Genomic DNA, 17180 nt, shown 5'->3' on the forward strand with positions numbered 1-17180 from the left:
ACTTTCATTACATAGGCAAAAACAATTGAAATGTTCTACAACATGTCTTCTTGTGTTCCTCAGCAGGCTTTGCTGATTAAAGTGGCACCCGGCCTGGAGCCGCATCAAACCTCAGAAGTGCTTGCTCATGAGAACATTAGTGGACTTTGTCTAAACTTGCAGACCTCACGTTGACCCGTTTGTCATGGCCTTTCATCTTTGACCTGACACTCTTTCCTGAGAGAGGCAACAGTAGCATTGCTAAACGTCAGGCTGCTTTTGCAGCTGCTGAGTTTGAACCCTTCAGAAGTCATTAAAGTCTTCTGAAATAACTTTGTTATACTGACCAATTATCTACTGTAAAAACAAGATTAGAGTTTAGACAATAATTAGACAATAATACAAATAATTTTAATAAAATAATTTATGAGAAACATGTTATGGGTTAGAGGAATGGATCAGATTGCAAGATTTGCAAGCTTTTGGACATTGGCTATTTTCGCAAATGTGACTGCAGATTAATTTCATTATTAGAATATTCAATTATTATAATCATTCAGTATGTTGTTGAAATGTAATACTTTGGTTACTGGTTGGTTTAAACCAGTGTTATTAACTAATCTGTAGTTTTCATTAGTTGAAGCTGAAATAAAATAAAATATTAGATGAAAAACTTAAATATTTAAAAAAACAAAAAACTAATAAAAATGACAAAGGCACATAAAAGTACAAAAGCAAACTAAAATTAAAAGGAAACCTAGATATAATTTTAATTCTATTCATATTATTAATTATATGAATATTAATAAAATATGAATAAATCATATAATATTATATACATAATAATCATAAATAACACTTAATAATGTTAGTGTTAATAATAATAATAATTAGTGGTTCGAACCACTAACCCAAAGTATAAGCAATGGTAAACGTGATGCTTGCATTAGCTACAGAGTAAATACATAAGGCTGTATCTTCAAGTCTGCAGAGATATTTATCAATATGAAAGAGGATTGTCTAGTCCAGTATGCAGTCCAAAGTATATCTGAGCACTTAACAAATGATCAGGCAGGGAGGCTCATCTTTAAGCCAGCATAAGACAATTCTTCTTCCTCCCCAGTTTTGGAGATGCTTATTTTGAGAAGCAGAGGGAATGGAAGTGGGAGGGCAGGAGAGAGCAAGAGTGCAGGGCAGACATGGAGCCAGATCCAGTTCATGAAAGAGCTATGATAAAATATCCCAAAGCCTATAAGACCGACTAGCACTGTATGAATGCCTCCCTTCCTCGAAAATGATGGTTATGTCAGGACAGCACACTCCAGTTCTGAGGAATGGCTTTCAACATTAGAATGAGGACCGGCTGGGTTTTGTTCTCAATCGAAGCGGTCGCAGCCTGCCAAGACTTTTTAATAAAGAAGGGCAGATTTATGCCGACATCAAAGTGAGATTCTAAATGTCTGACATTGTTCGTCTACCCGGTGCCAAACTGTATGGAAAGGGCAGAGCTTGATCTATGATAGTGGTATTATCAAACATTTGAAGACTGAGTTCTTCTGAAGACACTTCACACAAACCTTAGATTTGCAGATGACTTTCAAGGTCACAAGTTCTACATAGATTTTTAACCTTGGCTAGCATGTGGCATAATTTGACTAAATAAGTATTTTTGTTTGAGAAATATTGACTTTATAATGGAATTACACACTGGTTACAAATTTAAAGAAAAATGAAAGCATATTTCTTAAAGGTCCACTATGTAACTTTTGGCCCTCTAGTGGTTAAAAAACAAAACCGCATGCATTTTGCGAAAGAACATTGTTTTGGTTGGGGACTACCCGGGGGGCGGGGTTAGCCTATTCATCTGTTAATATGAAACGCGACTTGGCCATTGTAATTAAGGCTACAGCACATCTTGTACAACTTAAACCCTTGGTAGCTAGGTAACGATAAACAAACTGAAAGACCGCAATTCCTGATTTCGCTATCGTTCACTAAACAAAGACTATGGAAATTAAACATCACTTTTCCACCAAAAAACGTGTTGTAAAAAACATAACTTATTAGATTTAAGACCTAGGTTCGCTAGCTAGCTCTGTGCCTGCCTGTGTGCGCTATGGTGCGCGCTGACCCTGGTCGACGAGAACCCGCACGAGAGATGTGACGCAGGACGTAACCCCGCCCCCCGGGCGAGATGCCCCAAAATTTAGGTATATGGTATACCTTTAATTTCAAAAATTAAATAATTCAAAAGTAAAAATAACATTATTCATTATTATTAGTTGATTGATTGATTGATTGATTGATTGATTGATTGATTGGGGGGCTTTTTTAATTATGAAATGGACTTTTGGATTAGGATTTTTGTTTTGCCCTAAGGGTCATAGTTTGATTGGCAAGGCCACAGGGTTGAAAATATTATTTTATTATTATTGTTGGTTCTTGGCCAAATGTCCATATTTCTTTGATGTGATATCCTCTCTCTTTTTTTTACTAAAGTCTTTGAATCGACAGAGAGGATGGGGTGAGTGATTGCAGTGGAGATGAAAGTGGAATGTTTTGAGACTGTTGTCTGCTGTCGGGATAAGAGATATATCTTATCATTGTGTGCTGGAGTGTTTACTGTATCCATGAGTGACTGATACCCACGCGTTCCCGACAGCAGATCTTCGGGATTGTAAGTGAAATGTGAAGTTCAAGTCATTCCTTTTAGATTATGCTGTCCCTTCCTCCACAGCATGTATTGTTCCCGGTGGAAAACACTTGGTACAGATACTGTATGAAGGTCCTATCTATGCGCACTCACTGAAGAGAGCTTGCGTAAGTAGCAATCAGAGGTGTTGCTTTTAGTGATAAGACAGTTGTCTCAGCTGTCCCTGTGTTGGCGCTCTCATTTCCTGAGGTGTTGTCAGGCTGTGTGAGCACTGTAGAGTTGACAATAGACCATCTGCTGTGTGTGTTGCACAAAAACTAGTTATTACTTATCACCTCTAGAAAACAAGCTATTCCATTGTTTTCCCCAAGCAGGGGTGCAAGTTAATTTTAGGTTTTTTTTTTTTTACTATGCTATTAAATATATCTGTGTATATTTTTTCTTAGTTTTATAGATTGTTATTGGGGTTTATAATACATTTCTAAATGACTAATTTTGGTTATATATTTTATTATTGTTATTCTCTAATAAATTTCTACACTCTTTATCAGTAGCTATGTACCTATTTTCCATCAACCTATTTTTCTGTGCATTTTGAGATATCGCATAAAAAAGCATGTATCGAAATGCCAAGATGAGCATAAATTCTAAAATTGTGTATAAAAAATGTAGGCTCTCAGTTGAGGCGGATACATTTTTTATCCAATAAGAAGACATATTTTAACGATCTGAAACGCAAGTATCAAACGCGAAACGCAAGTAACTTTGTGGGCGGATCTCGGATCTCAAATCTAAAATGGGTTGGTCTGAAGTAGCTACATTACTCATAGGTGTGGTTTGGGCATAACGTGCAATAAACCAATCAGAGCGTCATCTCACATTCCCTTTAAAAGCAAGTGTGCTTGTTCCATGGCGGATTGCTATTATAACGGCAGATTTGCCAGGTGCACGCCAGGAGCGGTTCACAGCCGAGGAGACCGACGTTCTTGTCAGGGCCATAAAAGACATGTTGTCAGGTGTCCTTATATACCTATGTGTCTTTCCACTATTGGTCAAACAGGTTTGATCCGTCATTACTACAATTAGCCTGAATAATTTGGGTAAATGTGTAAGCTAGATTTATGCCTATTTTTTCACATCTTCATGGACACCACAATGATTTCCCTCGTGTGGTAATATTTTTCCTTGTAATTATGTATGGTTTGCACTAATTGGAACTGCTGCGTCTGTGTAGATGAGAGAAGCAAAGTGTATACGTGTAGTGCACGCGCTACATTATGGCCAAGCATAAGCCCTAAAAATAGCATCTGAATAACGCACCACTGACTTTAGACTAGGTTTTTCCTGGTCTGTGGCGGAATTGTTTTCTGAAACTGCAAAATAGCACCAGGGAAGTTGGGAACGTTTGTGCCGGAACACGCCTCCTCTTTTCGCTGAACCGCCCCCGGGAGTGCAAGTTCATTCCCTAATTTATCGACGTGCGTCTGTGGAGGGAAAAGTCTACTGTGCGTCGGGTGCAAAATAGGAATGATACATGCGTCGGTGTACAAAGTCAATTGCGCTGGGTGCAAGATAGGGCCCATAAACTACGATGGAAACGCATTTACCATATAAATCCCTCAATATACAACAAAAACCTTTGCCTAAACAGAGAATGTGATTGGATAACTGGACTAACAACCAGCGTACCAATTTCAATTTCATAGTTTCTCAAATGTTTGTTTGGTCATTCTGAAACGCTTGAGCCAAAGTCTGTCATCAGAATGATTTGGTATAATGTCCCAGAAGTGTCTCACATGATTGCGTTCCCAAACACCAGGCATCCGAACGCAATATAACAGGACAACGTTTATTGTGTTTCATCTGCGTGCTCTGAGATGCGAATCATGTTGATAAAAAAGCCACAGTTGCCTACCCGATTGCAGCAAATCCATTTTTATTACAGATGTTTTGCACAAATTTCCCAGGAAGTGAAGATTTTGTTCTCTTGAATACATGGGATACAATGTGCTTTATTCACAAATGTTTTATGTGAAATTCCAATTTTGCGCACAAGTTAAATTCACAACTTTTGATGGAAACATAAATTATGGAAAAGAAAACTTAATTAAAATCTTAAAAGGTTTTTATTTAAAAATGTATCTGTGGTGAGATGTTTAGACTTTTAGAAATGTATTCGAAAATATTATTATTATTTCTAATAAATTTATAAATTCTGCATCAGTTACTAAATTAAAAGATTTTCTCTCAAATAAAAATGAGGTAAACCCATATTTTTTACATGACAAAGATTGACTAATACTAATCCATTCGATATAAGCCTATATACTCATTCTATTTCAGGGTTCTGAAAGCTCAAGTATTGGCAACACATGTGACATGAGAGTTAAAAGATTGAAGTTGTTGTTTTTGTGGACTGAATGAAAATTCAAAGCCCTGCCACTCTCTATGCAGGCTGAGTATTGTGTTTAGATGAGGGTTTAAATCAGGATTATGGGTTTCAGGTTAGAGCTTGATCTTTATATGTGAGCAACATGAGAATCCTTAGAGACGAGATGCTCAGAAGTAGTGTCTCCTATGCAGGATTCTTTTCTCCTATGCTTCTCTCTTACATGCATCTTTATACTTGATTTCCTCCAAATGTATGGCAGCTACAGATAAGACTTTGCCCAGTACACATAATGGTTTTCCTTTTCATCCTGTTATTCAAACACATATGAAGTAAACACACACATGCCATTTCATCATTATCTATCATTATCTAACGATTCAAACTCTCCACTGTTTTCTTCACTTTGTTCCTTAGATTAAAAAAAATGTTTGTGCTTTCTGTTCAGATCCAGTATACATTACTCACATGTACAACTGCAACTAGTCAGCTTTGCACACAATGTCATGCACTCTACCAAGTGATTTAGTTTTTATGCATTTTTTTTTTTTTTTGGTAATGTAGTGCAATGCATACTATTTTTGTTTCGCATTCTACTTATTATATGCTACATTTGTAATGAATTGTATCTGGTTTAGTCTTGTTGTGTAGTGAATTCTACTGGATACTTGTTTTGTAGTGCATAGTGCCTAGTTCAGTCTAGTTGTGTAGTACATATTTGTAGTAAGCATTGCTAGTGCATACTGTTTTGTATGTAGTTTTCTAGAGCACTTTTATATTTTACTGCAGACTCTTCGATTAAAATGAACTTTTGTTAGTATGCACTAAGGGTGTGCCTGAAGCCGAATACAAAATTCGAAAAGGAAATAACATATTCTACGGAACCCCTAAAGGGATATGGTAATAGAAAAAATATGAGATGGGAGGAAAAAGTATATTTCAATGCTTTTGCGTCTCGCATAATTATATAGTTGGGTAATTATATGTGACCCTGGACCACAAAACCAGTCACATGGTCAATTTTTTTAAATTGAGATGTATATATCATCTGAAAGCTGAATAAGTAAGCCTTCCATTGATGTATGGTTTGTTAGGATAGGAGAATATTTGGTTGAGATACAACTATTTGAAAATCTGGAATCTGAGGGTGCAAAAAAAATCAAAATATTGAGAAAATCGCCTTTAAAGTTCTACATTTATGTTCGCAATTGTGCTGCATTCACTCACAAAAATAAATGTTTTATATATTTACGGTAGGAAATTTACTAAATATCTTCATGGAAAGTGATCTTTACTTAATATCCTAATGATTTTTGGCATAAAAGAAAAATCGATAATTTTGACCTACAATGTATTGTTGGCTATTGCCACAAATATACCTGTGCGACTTGTGACTGGTTTTATGATCCAGGGTCACATATATGCAGGGTATTGAAATTGTGGTAACACTTTATTTTAATGTGTCCTTGTTACACGTTACATGTATTTACTGTAGTAATAACGTCTCGGTTACTGATGTAACCCTCGTTCCCTGAAGGAGGGAACGGGAGACGTAACGTCGACGTGACGACGTAATTGGGATCACTTCAGGGAGCCCTATCAACTTCGAGTGTCTACAGAACGAGCCAATGAAAGTTGGCGTGCGTGAATCGCGTCACGCGCCCCCGCCCCGCCGCGCGGGTATAAACAGGAAGCGGGCGCACGCACACATTGTTTTTCGCTGAGGAGCCGAGATTTGTGACGGCCATGCAGCGATGGCCAGCAACGGTGGCGACGGGACGTTACGTCTCCCGTTCCCTCCTTCAGGGAACGAGGGTTACATCAGTAACTGAGACGTTCCCTTTCAGTCGCTCACGTTCGACGTAACGTCGACGTGACGACGTAATTGGGATCCCATGGAAAACGCCACGGTTGCTGCCACATCCAGCGCCCTACGCAAGACTCTCAGACCCCCAACTGCTGGGGCGGAAGACCTGCGTAGAGGGAGTTCAACTGCTGTTCCATTATACCCCACACAGCGGAACTCTTGGATAACACTGGGAAAGCGTACCTCTCCAGGGGAAAGAACGCTGCGGAGCCACATCCTGCCCGAAGGGAGGTAACATGTGGAGAATACACATATGGACTGGCCGAGGGGGCAGTGCGACATATGGAATGTCACTGGGGTGGCTCCACCCGAAGGGGGAGACACACCGGACAGTGACGGCAGAGCAGACTCTGCCAAGGGAAGACACGGGCTCACCGCAGGGAGCTGGTCGTGGAAGAATACACATATGGGATCGCCGCAGGGATCACCACATATGGAACCCAGCCTAGCACAAGTTACACAAGCATACGAGCACTAGGCCTGGCGTCGGACGCTCCGCAACGTCCGACTGCCGAAGGGGTGCGGAGGAACTCACAGGGTTCGCCAAAGGGGAACTCGACTGGAGTAAAAAGCGCACGTATCCATTCCTAGGAAGGGAGTGGCGCAGCAAGCCGACACTAGAGCGGGAACTTCGGTGTTACCAGCTAGTAGAAGCGAGCACACAGGAAGAAACCGGCTCAACACGTAAGCTATAAAACCTAGCGAACGTGTTAGGTGTCGCCCAGCCCGCAGCTCTACAGATGTCTGTCAGCGAGGCGCCGTGAGCCAGCGCCCAGGAAGAAGCGACACTCCTAGTGGAGTGGGCTTTCAACCCAGGCGGGCAGGGCACGCCTTGGGCTTCGTAAGCCAAGGCGATGGCATCCACTATCCAGTGGGCCATCCTCTGCTTGGAGACAGCCTTCCCTTTCTGCTGGCCTCCGTAACAGACGAAGAGCTGATCTGAGGTCCTGAGGCTTTGCGTTCTGTCCACGTACAGACGCAGAGCGCGAACAGGACAGAAAAAAGCCAGGGCTGGGTCTGCCTCCTCCGAAGGCAGCGCTTGCAGGTTCACTACCTGGTCCCGGAAGGGAGTGGTAGGAACCTTGGGCACGTATCCGGGCCGGGGTCTCAGGATGACTTGAGAGTTATCCGGGCCGAATTCTAGGCACGATTCGTTGACCGAAAATGCATGCAGGTCCCCTACCCTCTTGATAGAGGCCAATGCAACCAGGAGTACTGTCTTACAGGACAGAATTTTTAACTCAGCTGATTGCAGAGGCTCAAAGGGTGGTCTCTGAAGTGCCGAAAGGACCAGAGACAAGTCCCAAGAGGGTATAGAGAGTGGGCGAGGAGGATTCAGTCTCCTCGCTCCCCTCAGGAACCTGACGATCAGGTCATGCTTTCCCAAAGACTTACCATCAACAGCATCGTGATGTGCGGCAATAGCGGCAACATACACTTTAAGGGTGGAGGGAGACAGCCTTCGCTCCAGCCCTTCTTGCAGGAAGGAAAGCACGGCTCTGATCGAGCAAGATCGGGGGTTCTCCTCATGAGAGGAGCACCAGTCAACGAACAGGTTCCACTTCAAAGCATAGAGGCGCCTCGTAGAGGGGGCTCTAGCGGAAGTGATGGTGTCAACTACCGCAGGGGGTAGGTCACTTAGAACCTCCGTGTCCCGTCCAGGGACCAGACATGGAGTTTCCAGAGGTCTGGACGCGGGTGCCATAGGGTGCCCCGACTCTAAGGAGAGCAGGTCCTCTCTCAGAGGAATGGGCCAGGGAGGGGCTGTCGCGAGGAGCACTAGTTCCGGGAACCATGTCCGGTTGGGCCAATACGGCGCAACTAACAAGACCTGCTCCTCGTCCTCCCTGACTTTGCACAAGGTCTGTGCAAGAAGGCTCACTGGGGGAAACGCATACTTGCGAAGGCCCCGGGGCCAGCGGTGTGCCAGAGCATCCGTGCCGAGGGTCCCCTCGGTCAGAGAATAGAACAACTGGCAATGAGACGTGTCCGGGGCGGCAAACAGATCTACCTGAGCGGTCCCGAAGCGCCTGAAAATCGGCTGGACCACCTGGGGATGGAGTCGCCATTCTCCCGGTAGCACCTGCTGCCGTGAGAGCTTGTCGGCTGCCCGGTTGAGCAGGCCCGGAATGTAAACGGCACGAAGCTACCTCAGATGCTTCTGACTCCAGAGGAGGAGATGGCGGGCGAGTTGTGACATGCGGCGGGAGCGTAGACCACCTTGGCGGTTGATGTACGCAACGGTCGCAGTGCTGTCCGTATGGACCAGTACGTGCTTGCCTAGTAGCAGCGCTTTGAAACGGCTCAATGCAAGACGTACTGCTAACAACTCGAGGCAGTTGATGTGCCAATGCAGTTGAGGCCCCGTCCACAGACCTGAAGCTGCATGCCCGTTGTACGTGGCCCCCCAGCCGGTGGTAGAGGCATCCGTGGAGACCACAGAGTGCCTGGACACTTGTTCCAGGGGAACACCTGCCCGCAGGAACGAAGGGTCCGACCACAAGCTGAGAGTTTGGCGACAGTGCGGAGTCACTTGGACCCGGCACGAGCCGCTCTGCCACGCCCATCTCGGGACTCGATCGTGGAGCCAGTGTTGGAGCGGCCTCATATGAAGCAATCCGAGCGGCGTAACCGCGGCTGCAGATGCCTTATGCCCCAGGAGCCTCTGAAACAGTTTCAGTGGTGCCGCTATTCTGCGTTTGAGCGTGCTCACGCAGTTCAACACTGACTGGACACGGGCCTCGGTGAGGCGCGCTGTCATGCTGATCGAGTCCAACTCCATACCGAAAAAAGAGATCCTCTGCCCGGGGGTGAGTTTGCTCTTTTCCCAGTTGACCCGAAGCCCTAGGTGGCTGAGGTGACTGAGCACCATGTCCCTGTGTTCGCACAACTGCTCTCTCGACTGGGCCAGAATAAGCCAGTCGTCGAGGTAGTTGAGGATGCGAACACCACGCTCGCACATGGGAGCAATGGCCGCCTCCGCGACTTTCGTGAAGACGTGGGGCGACAGGGCCAGCCCGAAGGGTAAGACCTTGTACCAGGGCCGTTTCTAGCCTTTTTGGCACCCTAGGCAAGATTCATATTGAGTAATAAGGAACCCCCCCCCCCCCCAATTAAAATTTGGCATTAACAGTTTTACTCACTTAAAAGGACTTTGTTGCACTATGCTGGAGTAAAGTTAATAAATGATCGTTCTCTCCCATAGGATTTTGTGAAACTATGTTGGGTGGACCTCTGTCCCTCTAGGGGGTTTCGGGGGCATGCTCCCCCGCAAGAAAATTTTGTACATTTTAAGGTTAAATTAATGCATCAATCTGATGCACTTTGAGAGCTAAAAATTAAGAGCAAATATATAAGTATTCCTATGACGTAAAATCCATATAGCCAATAATATGTACTGTATAAATTAAAATGAATATTTCAAAAGTATATTTTACATTACACTATAGTATAGGAAAATTACAATACTTTTGTCCTAATTTCTTCACTTGCAAGAAATAAACCCTTTAGCTTTTATTTTGGAGAAAACACCAGATCACCATTCTGATCGCGTGAGCAAAGTGCGCACTTTTCTTTAAATCACGCAGCATAAACAGAATGCCTAGGCTACTTAATTAAAGTATTGTGCTGTTTTATAAAGGCACAAAGCCATATCACGATTTCGATTTTAGTTCGTTGGCAAAATATAACGCTAGAGACCTTTATGTTAGGCTATAAATTTTACATCTCATGTGTTTGGAAAAGGGAGAAGAAGAGCGAGTTCGGCAAAAGGCGGATTCGAACTTCGGTCGAACGCATCAAAAGCTACTTTAAAGCACTTCACGCCCTACGACCTATGGCCACTGTAGATTTTTAGAGATGGGCGTCTTTTTGCCAAAAAGACAGGCACTTAGTGCAAATATATGCTCCATTATCGGAAATGTAAAAAAAGAAGGATTTTTCTTCCACTCGCTTGGACGAGAAAAAAATCTCTTGGTGTGGTGGGGGCTCTCACTGGCGCCGCCCAGCTGTTTGCGCCCTAGGCGACCGCCTAGTTTGCCTATGCCTAGAAACGGCCCTGCCTTGTACTGATATGCCCGTCCCTCGAACGCAAAGCGGAGAAACGGTCTGTGTCGAGAGAGAATCGAGACATGAAAGTACGCGTCCTTCAGGTCGATCGCTGCAAACCAATCTTGGGGACGGATGCATTTGAAAATGCGTTTCTGCGTAAGCATCTTGAACGGTAGCCTGTGAAGGGACCGGTTCAGGACGCGCAGGTCCAAGATTGGTCGTAACCCACCACCTTTCTTGGGTACAATGAAGTACGGGCTGTAGAAGCCGGTCTTCATATCGGCTGGAGGGACCGGCTCGATTGCGTCCTTCGCCAGTAGGACTGCGATCTCCGCCCTGAGCACCGGGGCATTGTCCGCCAGAACACGGGTGAACAGGATGCCCCTGAAAGCAGGGGGGCGCCGGGCGAACTGAATCGCATAGCCGAGTCTGATGGTACGGATGAGCCAGCGAGACGGGCTGGGAAGCGTTAACCAGGCTCCCAGAGACCGAGCAAGCGGGACTAACGGCACCACAGACGTACCCGGGGTGGGGCAGCGCGTCGGAATGCAGGGACCCGACTCGGACGGCACAGCGGCCCGAAGTGGGGTCTGAGTGTGTGGTGCAGCACATACCTGCTTCCGTCGAAGGGCAGAGTGAGTGTGTGGAGGCGACAGCACGTCCGGAACACAGCCACTGCTGCTCGCTGGCGATGAAAGAGGGGCTCGGGAGTGACAAGGCATGGCGGCGTCGTCGACTGCCAAGCGCACCCTCTTGGGGCCCAGAGGTTTCAGAAATTGCTCTTTTTTTGAAAATGTGGGAAATGTCGGAACAAAAAGAAAAGGAAACAAAAGATTCTCCGCCCGGCCCTCCACCGGGGGAAGGAGTGGCGCCTTCGCCATCTCCTGAAGAGCAACTTGATCCACCTCTGGGCCGCCCGTCTCAGGGTCGTTTGCACTGTCGCTTGCCTCCTGGTTTGGCAGCGGCCTGGACGGGCGGGGTCGGCTTCCTGCGGCTTGCTCCACGCTGAGGCCTGGATGATGGCTGCTGCTGCTGGGGCTTAGCGGGAGCGGAGGACGCCGCAGAAGGCCGACCACGGCGACGAGCAGACGGAGGGTCTGCGGCCGGCGGACGGGTGGGAGCAGCAGGGGTCCGCCGGGGCAGGATGTGCCGGATGGCCTCCGTCTGCTTCTGTGCGGCCGAGAACTGTTGGGCAAAGCTCTCGACCGCGTCGCCGAACAACCCAACCTGGGAAAGAGGGGCATCCAGGAACCGATATTTATCGGTGTCCCTCATATCCGCCAGGTTGAGCCAAAGGTGGCGTTCCTGGACCACCAAAGTGGACATCGCCTGACCAACCGAACGTGCGGTTTCCATCGTCGCCCGGAGGGCGAGGTCGGTTGCCACACGGAGCTCCCGGAGGAGCTCTGGGTCAGAACCAGCCTCGTTCATGTCCATGAGCGCCTGGGCCTGGTGGACCTGCAAGAGCGCCATGGCATGGAGGGCGGAAGCAGCCTGTCCACAGGCCTTGTAAGCCTTCGCCGTTAGACCGGACGAAAACTTACAGGCCTTGGACGGGAGGCGTGGATTACCCCACCAAGAGGAAGCGGACGCCGGACACAGCTGCATCGCGACGGCCCGCTCCACTGGGGGGATATCCACATACCCCTTAGCTGCCCCGCCGTCGAGGGTGGCGAGGGGTGAGGAGCCACTAGAACGGCTTCGGGCACTATACGGTGCCTTCCACGTCCTAGAAAGCTCCTCATGCACTTCCGGAAAGAAAGGTACCGGGGCGGCGCACTGAGAACCAGCACGGCCCGCCCCGAGAAACCAATCGTCCAACCGATAAGGTTCGGGACGTGGTGGAGGATTCCACGCAAGCCCAACCTTCTCGGCGGCCCGGGAAAGCATAGCAGTCCATTCTGGATCCGGCTCGGACAACGCTACACACCCCGAGGGGGGCAACGCAGCCGAGTCGTCATTTCCAGAGGACAGCTCCCCCTCCGATGCTGCGATCGACATCTGGTCATCAGCTGGAGCCCCAAAGGAAACGGTTGGTCGTTCCGGAGAAGGACCAAGGCGTCCACTAAGGGGCTCCAGTGGCGACAGCGCTTGTGAGGCGTGAGGGGCCCGCGGAGGATGACTCGACGGGGAAGCCCTCACGGTAATCCTCAGATCACCCTGGTCATGCGCCAAAGTAGGTCTATTCTGCGGGGCAGAATAGACACTAGATCGGGGCATAGGCGAGGGGACTGCACCTCCCTTGAGGTAAGCAAGTCTCGATCTCAGCGCTGCGATAGTCATATTCCCGCAATGGGAACATGAACTTTCCACAAAAGCTGCCTCAGCGTGTTGAATGCCCAAACACGAGAGGCAACTGCTGTGGCCATCTGCTGGCGCCAGGGAACGACGGCATCCAGAAACGCACAAGCGGAATGACATCTTGAAAAAGACGCAGGGTCACGCTTGTGTTGCTCTTTTAGTAAAAAATAAAAAGGATTTAGAACTCTCTTTTTGTGTTGAGGCACCCAGGGGTAGCCGCAGTGTGAATGCACACACAGGGGAAACGCCCACCGAACCGACACACACACACACAGACACAAACACAGTGCTGTGAAAACAGCAGTTGAGAGCTGCAATGCTCGCGGCCACCGCTGATCGCGCCGTCACACCAACACAGGAACAGAGAGAGATGATCCTCTTTGAAGTCTTCAAGGCTGATTCTCATAGACAAAAAAGTATCACAGAAACTCGGCTCCGAAGTGAAAGACAATGTGTGCGTGCGCCCGCTTCCTGTTTATACCCGCGCGGCGGGGCGGGGGCGCGTGACGCGATTTACGCACGCCAACTTTCATTGGCTCGTTCCTTAGACACTCGAAGTTGATAGGGCTCCCTGAAGTGATCCCAATTACGTCGTCACGTCGACGTTACGTCGAACGTGAGCGACTGAAAGGGAACCATAAATTAGGCATAATTGTATTCAACCAACCCTAAACCAAACCCTATAGTAAGTACACATAGTTAATTACTATTACTCAGTACTTAAAGGTATAGCGGAGGATTTTCTTTTTCCGGGTGGGTAGTGTAAACTATTGGTCCACCTAAGTGTCAATCATTCTGGTGATATGTAACATAAGGCCGTCGTACATGCTCGTCCCTTAGTTTTCGCTTTCTGCGCATGCGCACTTTCAGGTGTTTATGTGTGGTGGTGAGCTAGAGTTACGGTTTAAGCCATTCATTGAAGCTCGCCGTTTCACCGGGTCCTTTGAAAATGTCTGAGGTTCGCAAGAGAAAAAGTTTGTACGAACTGTATGAGAAGAAGAGAAAGGCCTCAGAAGAGAGAAACAAGATCAGAGTGTTTTTGGGAGATTGTTTCACACGATGGCGTGCGCTGAAAACACAGGTTGGGCTTCCCACTGATGCCTCAGTCGCGAAGTTTCTACTCGACAGGTAAAGTTTGGCATGCTATTTGGTGAAAAAGTGCAAATCTTCTTTTGGAAAGTAATCTTGTATGAGTGATGCCGACAGCAACTTGTAAACAGAGCGTGCACGAGGAGAACCTCGCACACGTTTAATAGGCGTTCCCTCTCGGGAGCATGTAGTGTGTTGCGCATGTGCATTTTTTCAAAAAGTGGAGAGGGCGGTTCTTATCTAAAATTCGGAAAGATCCTCCGCTATACCTTTAAATGTATAATTACACTGTAAGGGACACATTCAAATAAAGTGTAACCGAAATCGCTTTGGAATGTGCGCACGCTTTTCACTTTCGATTTTGAATTCGCAATCACGTACTCTGTGTATAGGAAGCGGCTGTTCTGACCACACTTTTTATAAGATAATATATTTGTCAATGACGCTCAAGACCTGTTGCACATCAAATCCTCTACCTGGGCAATTAATGTAATGTAACCTACCTTAGCAAGCCAAACTATGTCCTTTTAGGGGCTCCGTAGAATGCTCTATTCATTTTCTGTGCTTTTCCGAATAAGGTATTCAGTTTCGGCATGTATATTTATAACTTTTAACTTTCCCAATGCTAGTGTTGATATGACTTTGAAAACACAGTGCAACCAGAAGCCCATTGCAGGCCAATAAGCTGCTTATTTCATATTCAGAGTGTGCAGCTCTCCGTCCCTCTTATTCACTTTATCACTGTCAATTTTTCCTCACCTTTTCTGTGACCAAAGGACCTCCTAGTTTCACAGTACTGCAACAGTCCATTTTTGTCTTGGTTTTGTCAAGGAGAACTGCTGTACACGCAACCGTACAATACGTGCTCAACCACATGGCAGCGAGTGAAATGAGTATGCCGCTGCAATCCATAAAGTTAATTTCTGCATAAGTTGGCATTCTTCTCATGCTCTCACATCCACATAATAAACTTGCCCAATATCGACTTATCGATTACTCGCTCATAACTTCTCTGATTGCAGGATACAGCAAAGTGAAGCACGTAAAAGGTTATTTCCCTTCTCTCTGTATTCCTTTGTCGTTTTGAACTCTGAAGTAGAATGTCATTTTTATAAGTGCCTGACTCAGTGTAATGGATTTTCAGGCCTGCTTGAATGGATGCAGAGAAAAGAAGACATTTGAAGAATTTTAAAGACAAAGACAAGTTTTGAAACTATAACAAGGAGCGATTCCTATAGAACTGGAAAAATAATGTTGTATTCTTGACTTTTTTTATATCAAAGAATATCCATGACATCAAAGTAAGTACAAATGAAAGTGTCTTTGTTACTGGGATTTAGCTTGCACGGCAGTGTGGGAGTGTTCTTTGTGTTCAGTCCTCTGTCCTTTCATTATCTCAGATTCAAGCCAAAACTATTCTGCACAGACAACTTGAGACGATCACACACCCATCATTTGTAAGCAGACACAAAGAGAACCAAACATTACATGGCACACATAGTATGCACACAACGGCACTAACTGCTAAATATGTTCCATGCACACAGTTAGACAAGGCAAAGTCACTGTATATCTACTTATTTACATGTAATTTCTCTCTCTCTCTCTCTCTCTCTCTCTCTCTCTCTCTCTCTCTCTCTCTCTCTCTCTCTCTCTATATATATATATATATATGAAGAGTTCAGATGCAAAAGCCTCTAAGTGCCATCTGAAATTTTCTTCTAGAATGATCATTTTTATAAAGCTTGTATATTTAAGTTCAATAATTTCACTTAAATGACAATAGGTCATTTGCATTGCCATTTAAGTGACATTATTGAACTTAAATATACGAGCTTGATAAAAATGATCATTCTAGAAGAAAATTTCAGATGGCACTTAGAGGCTTTTGCATCTGAACTCTTCATATATATATATATATATATATATATATATATATATACTGTATATACTGTATGTATGTATGTATATAAATATATATATTCACCACTGAGAAAAGAGCCTGGCATTGAAATAGATGAAGGCACATGGTTTGCAGTTCTTTTTTTATTAGGAAACATTCTGGTAGGGATTTAGAGAGGAGGTGCCACAGTGAAACTACAGTTTTATATATTTCTGGTGGGAATTACATGCCTGTTTATTTTTGCTGAATTGGTGAGAACATAAAAGGGGAAATATGAAATAATTCCCAAGAAGCTTGTTTATAAATAAGCTACTTGCTGCATTCATTATCATATTTTCATGGCTGTTTGGATCTTGAGCCCAGATGAAAACAAGATTTGTGCTTTATAGTCTCTGCGGAGGTGTGTGTTTGCATTTGCGTGTGATAGAGTATCTGTGTCAAATGGGGAAAAAAACAAGCTAATGATCCTGCGTTGTTTGCAGTAAAACAAATAATAGCTTTTCAGACCGATGACAAAATGCGTGAAGCTATCGTGGCTTTCATGGCCATCATCTATTTTTCAGGAGATATCACGCTCTTCTCCTCACAGAGGGGAACTATGTGAGCTCTTAGTCATGTCTTAAAGTTCTACTTCTTGTGTACGTTTGGGTCTCTTTGCATTCATAGTGTGTTTTTTCTCTCTGCAGGGCTGCTGATCGGATCTGGATGTGCCCTGTATCCTTTAGGATGGGACAGTGAAGAGGTCAGACAGACTTGCAGCAACAGTTCTGACCAGTTCGATCTTGGTACGTTGGTATATATATTGAGACGCAATATAATTTAGGCCTATATGGCAAAGTAGGGGTGTACCAATATTGAAATTTAAAAATATTAGATATCAGTCTACATTATATGAGACTTGTCACAATTTATGTACACTACCATTTAAAATTTTGGCATCAGGAAGATT

At 45.2% G+C, this 17180-nt stretch overlaps 1 protein-coding gene across 1 annotated transcript in view; it reads left to right on the top strand.

The window, feature by feature from the left end:
• The window catches only part of lhfpl6 (LHFPL tetraspan subfamily member 6), a 38946-nt gene that overhangs the window by 20475 nt on the left and 1291 nt on the right, over positions 1-17180 (top strand). Inside the window, exon 3 of the mRNA XM_081355126.1 lies at positions 16918-17016. Coding sequence (XP_081211252.1) covers positions 16918-17016 — 99 coding nt within the window. The remainder of the gene's footprint in view (positions 1-16917; positions 17017-17180) is intronic.

This window comes from Scardinius erythrophthalmus (assembly GCF_964197995.2).
Source record: "Scardinius erythrophthalmus genome assembly, chromosome: 23".
Classification (NCBI taxonomy): domain Eukaryota; kingdom Metazoa; phylum Chordata; class Actinopteri; order Cypriniformes; family Leuciscidae; genus Scardinius; species Scardinius erythrophthalmus.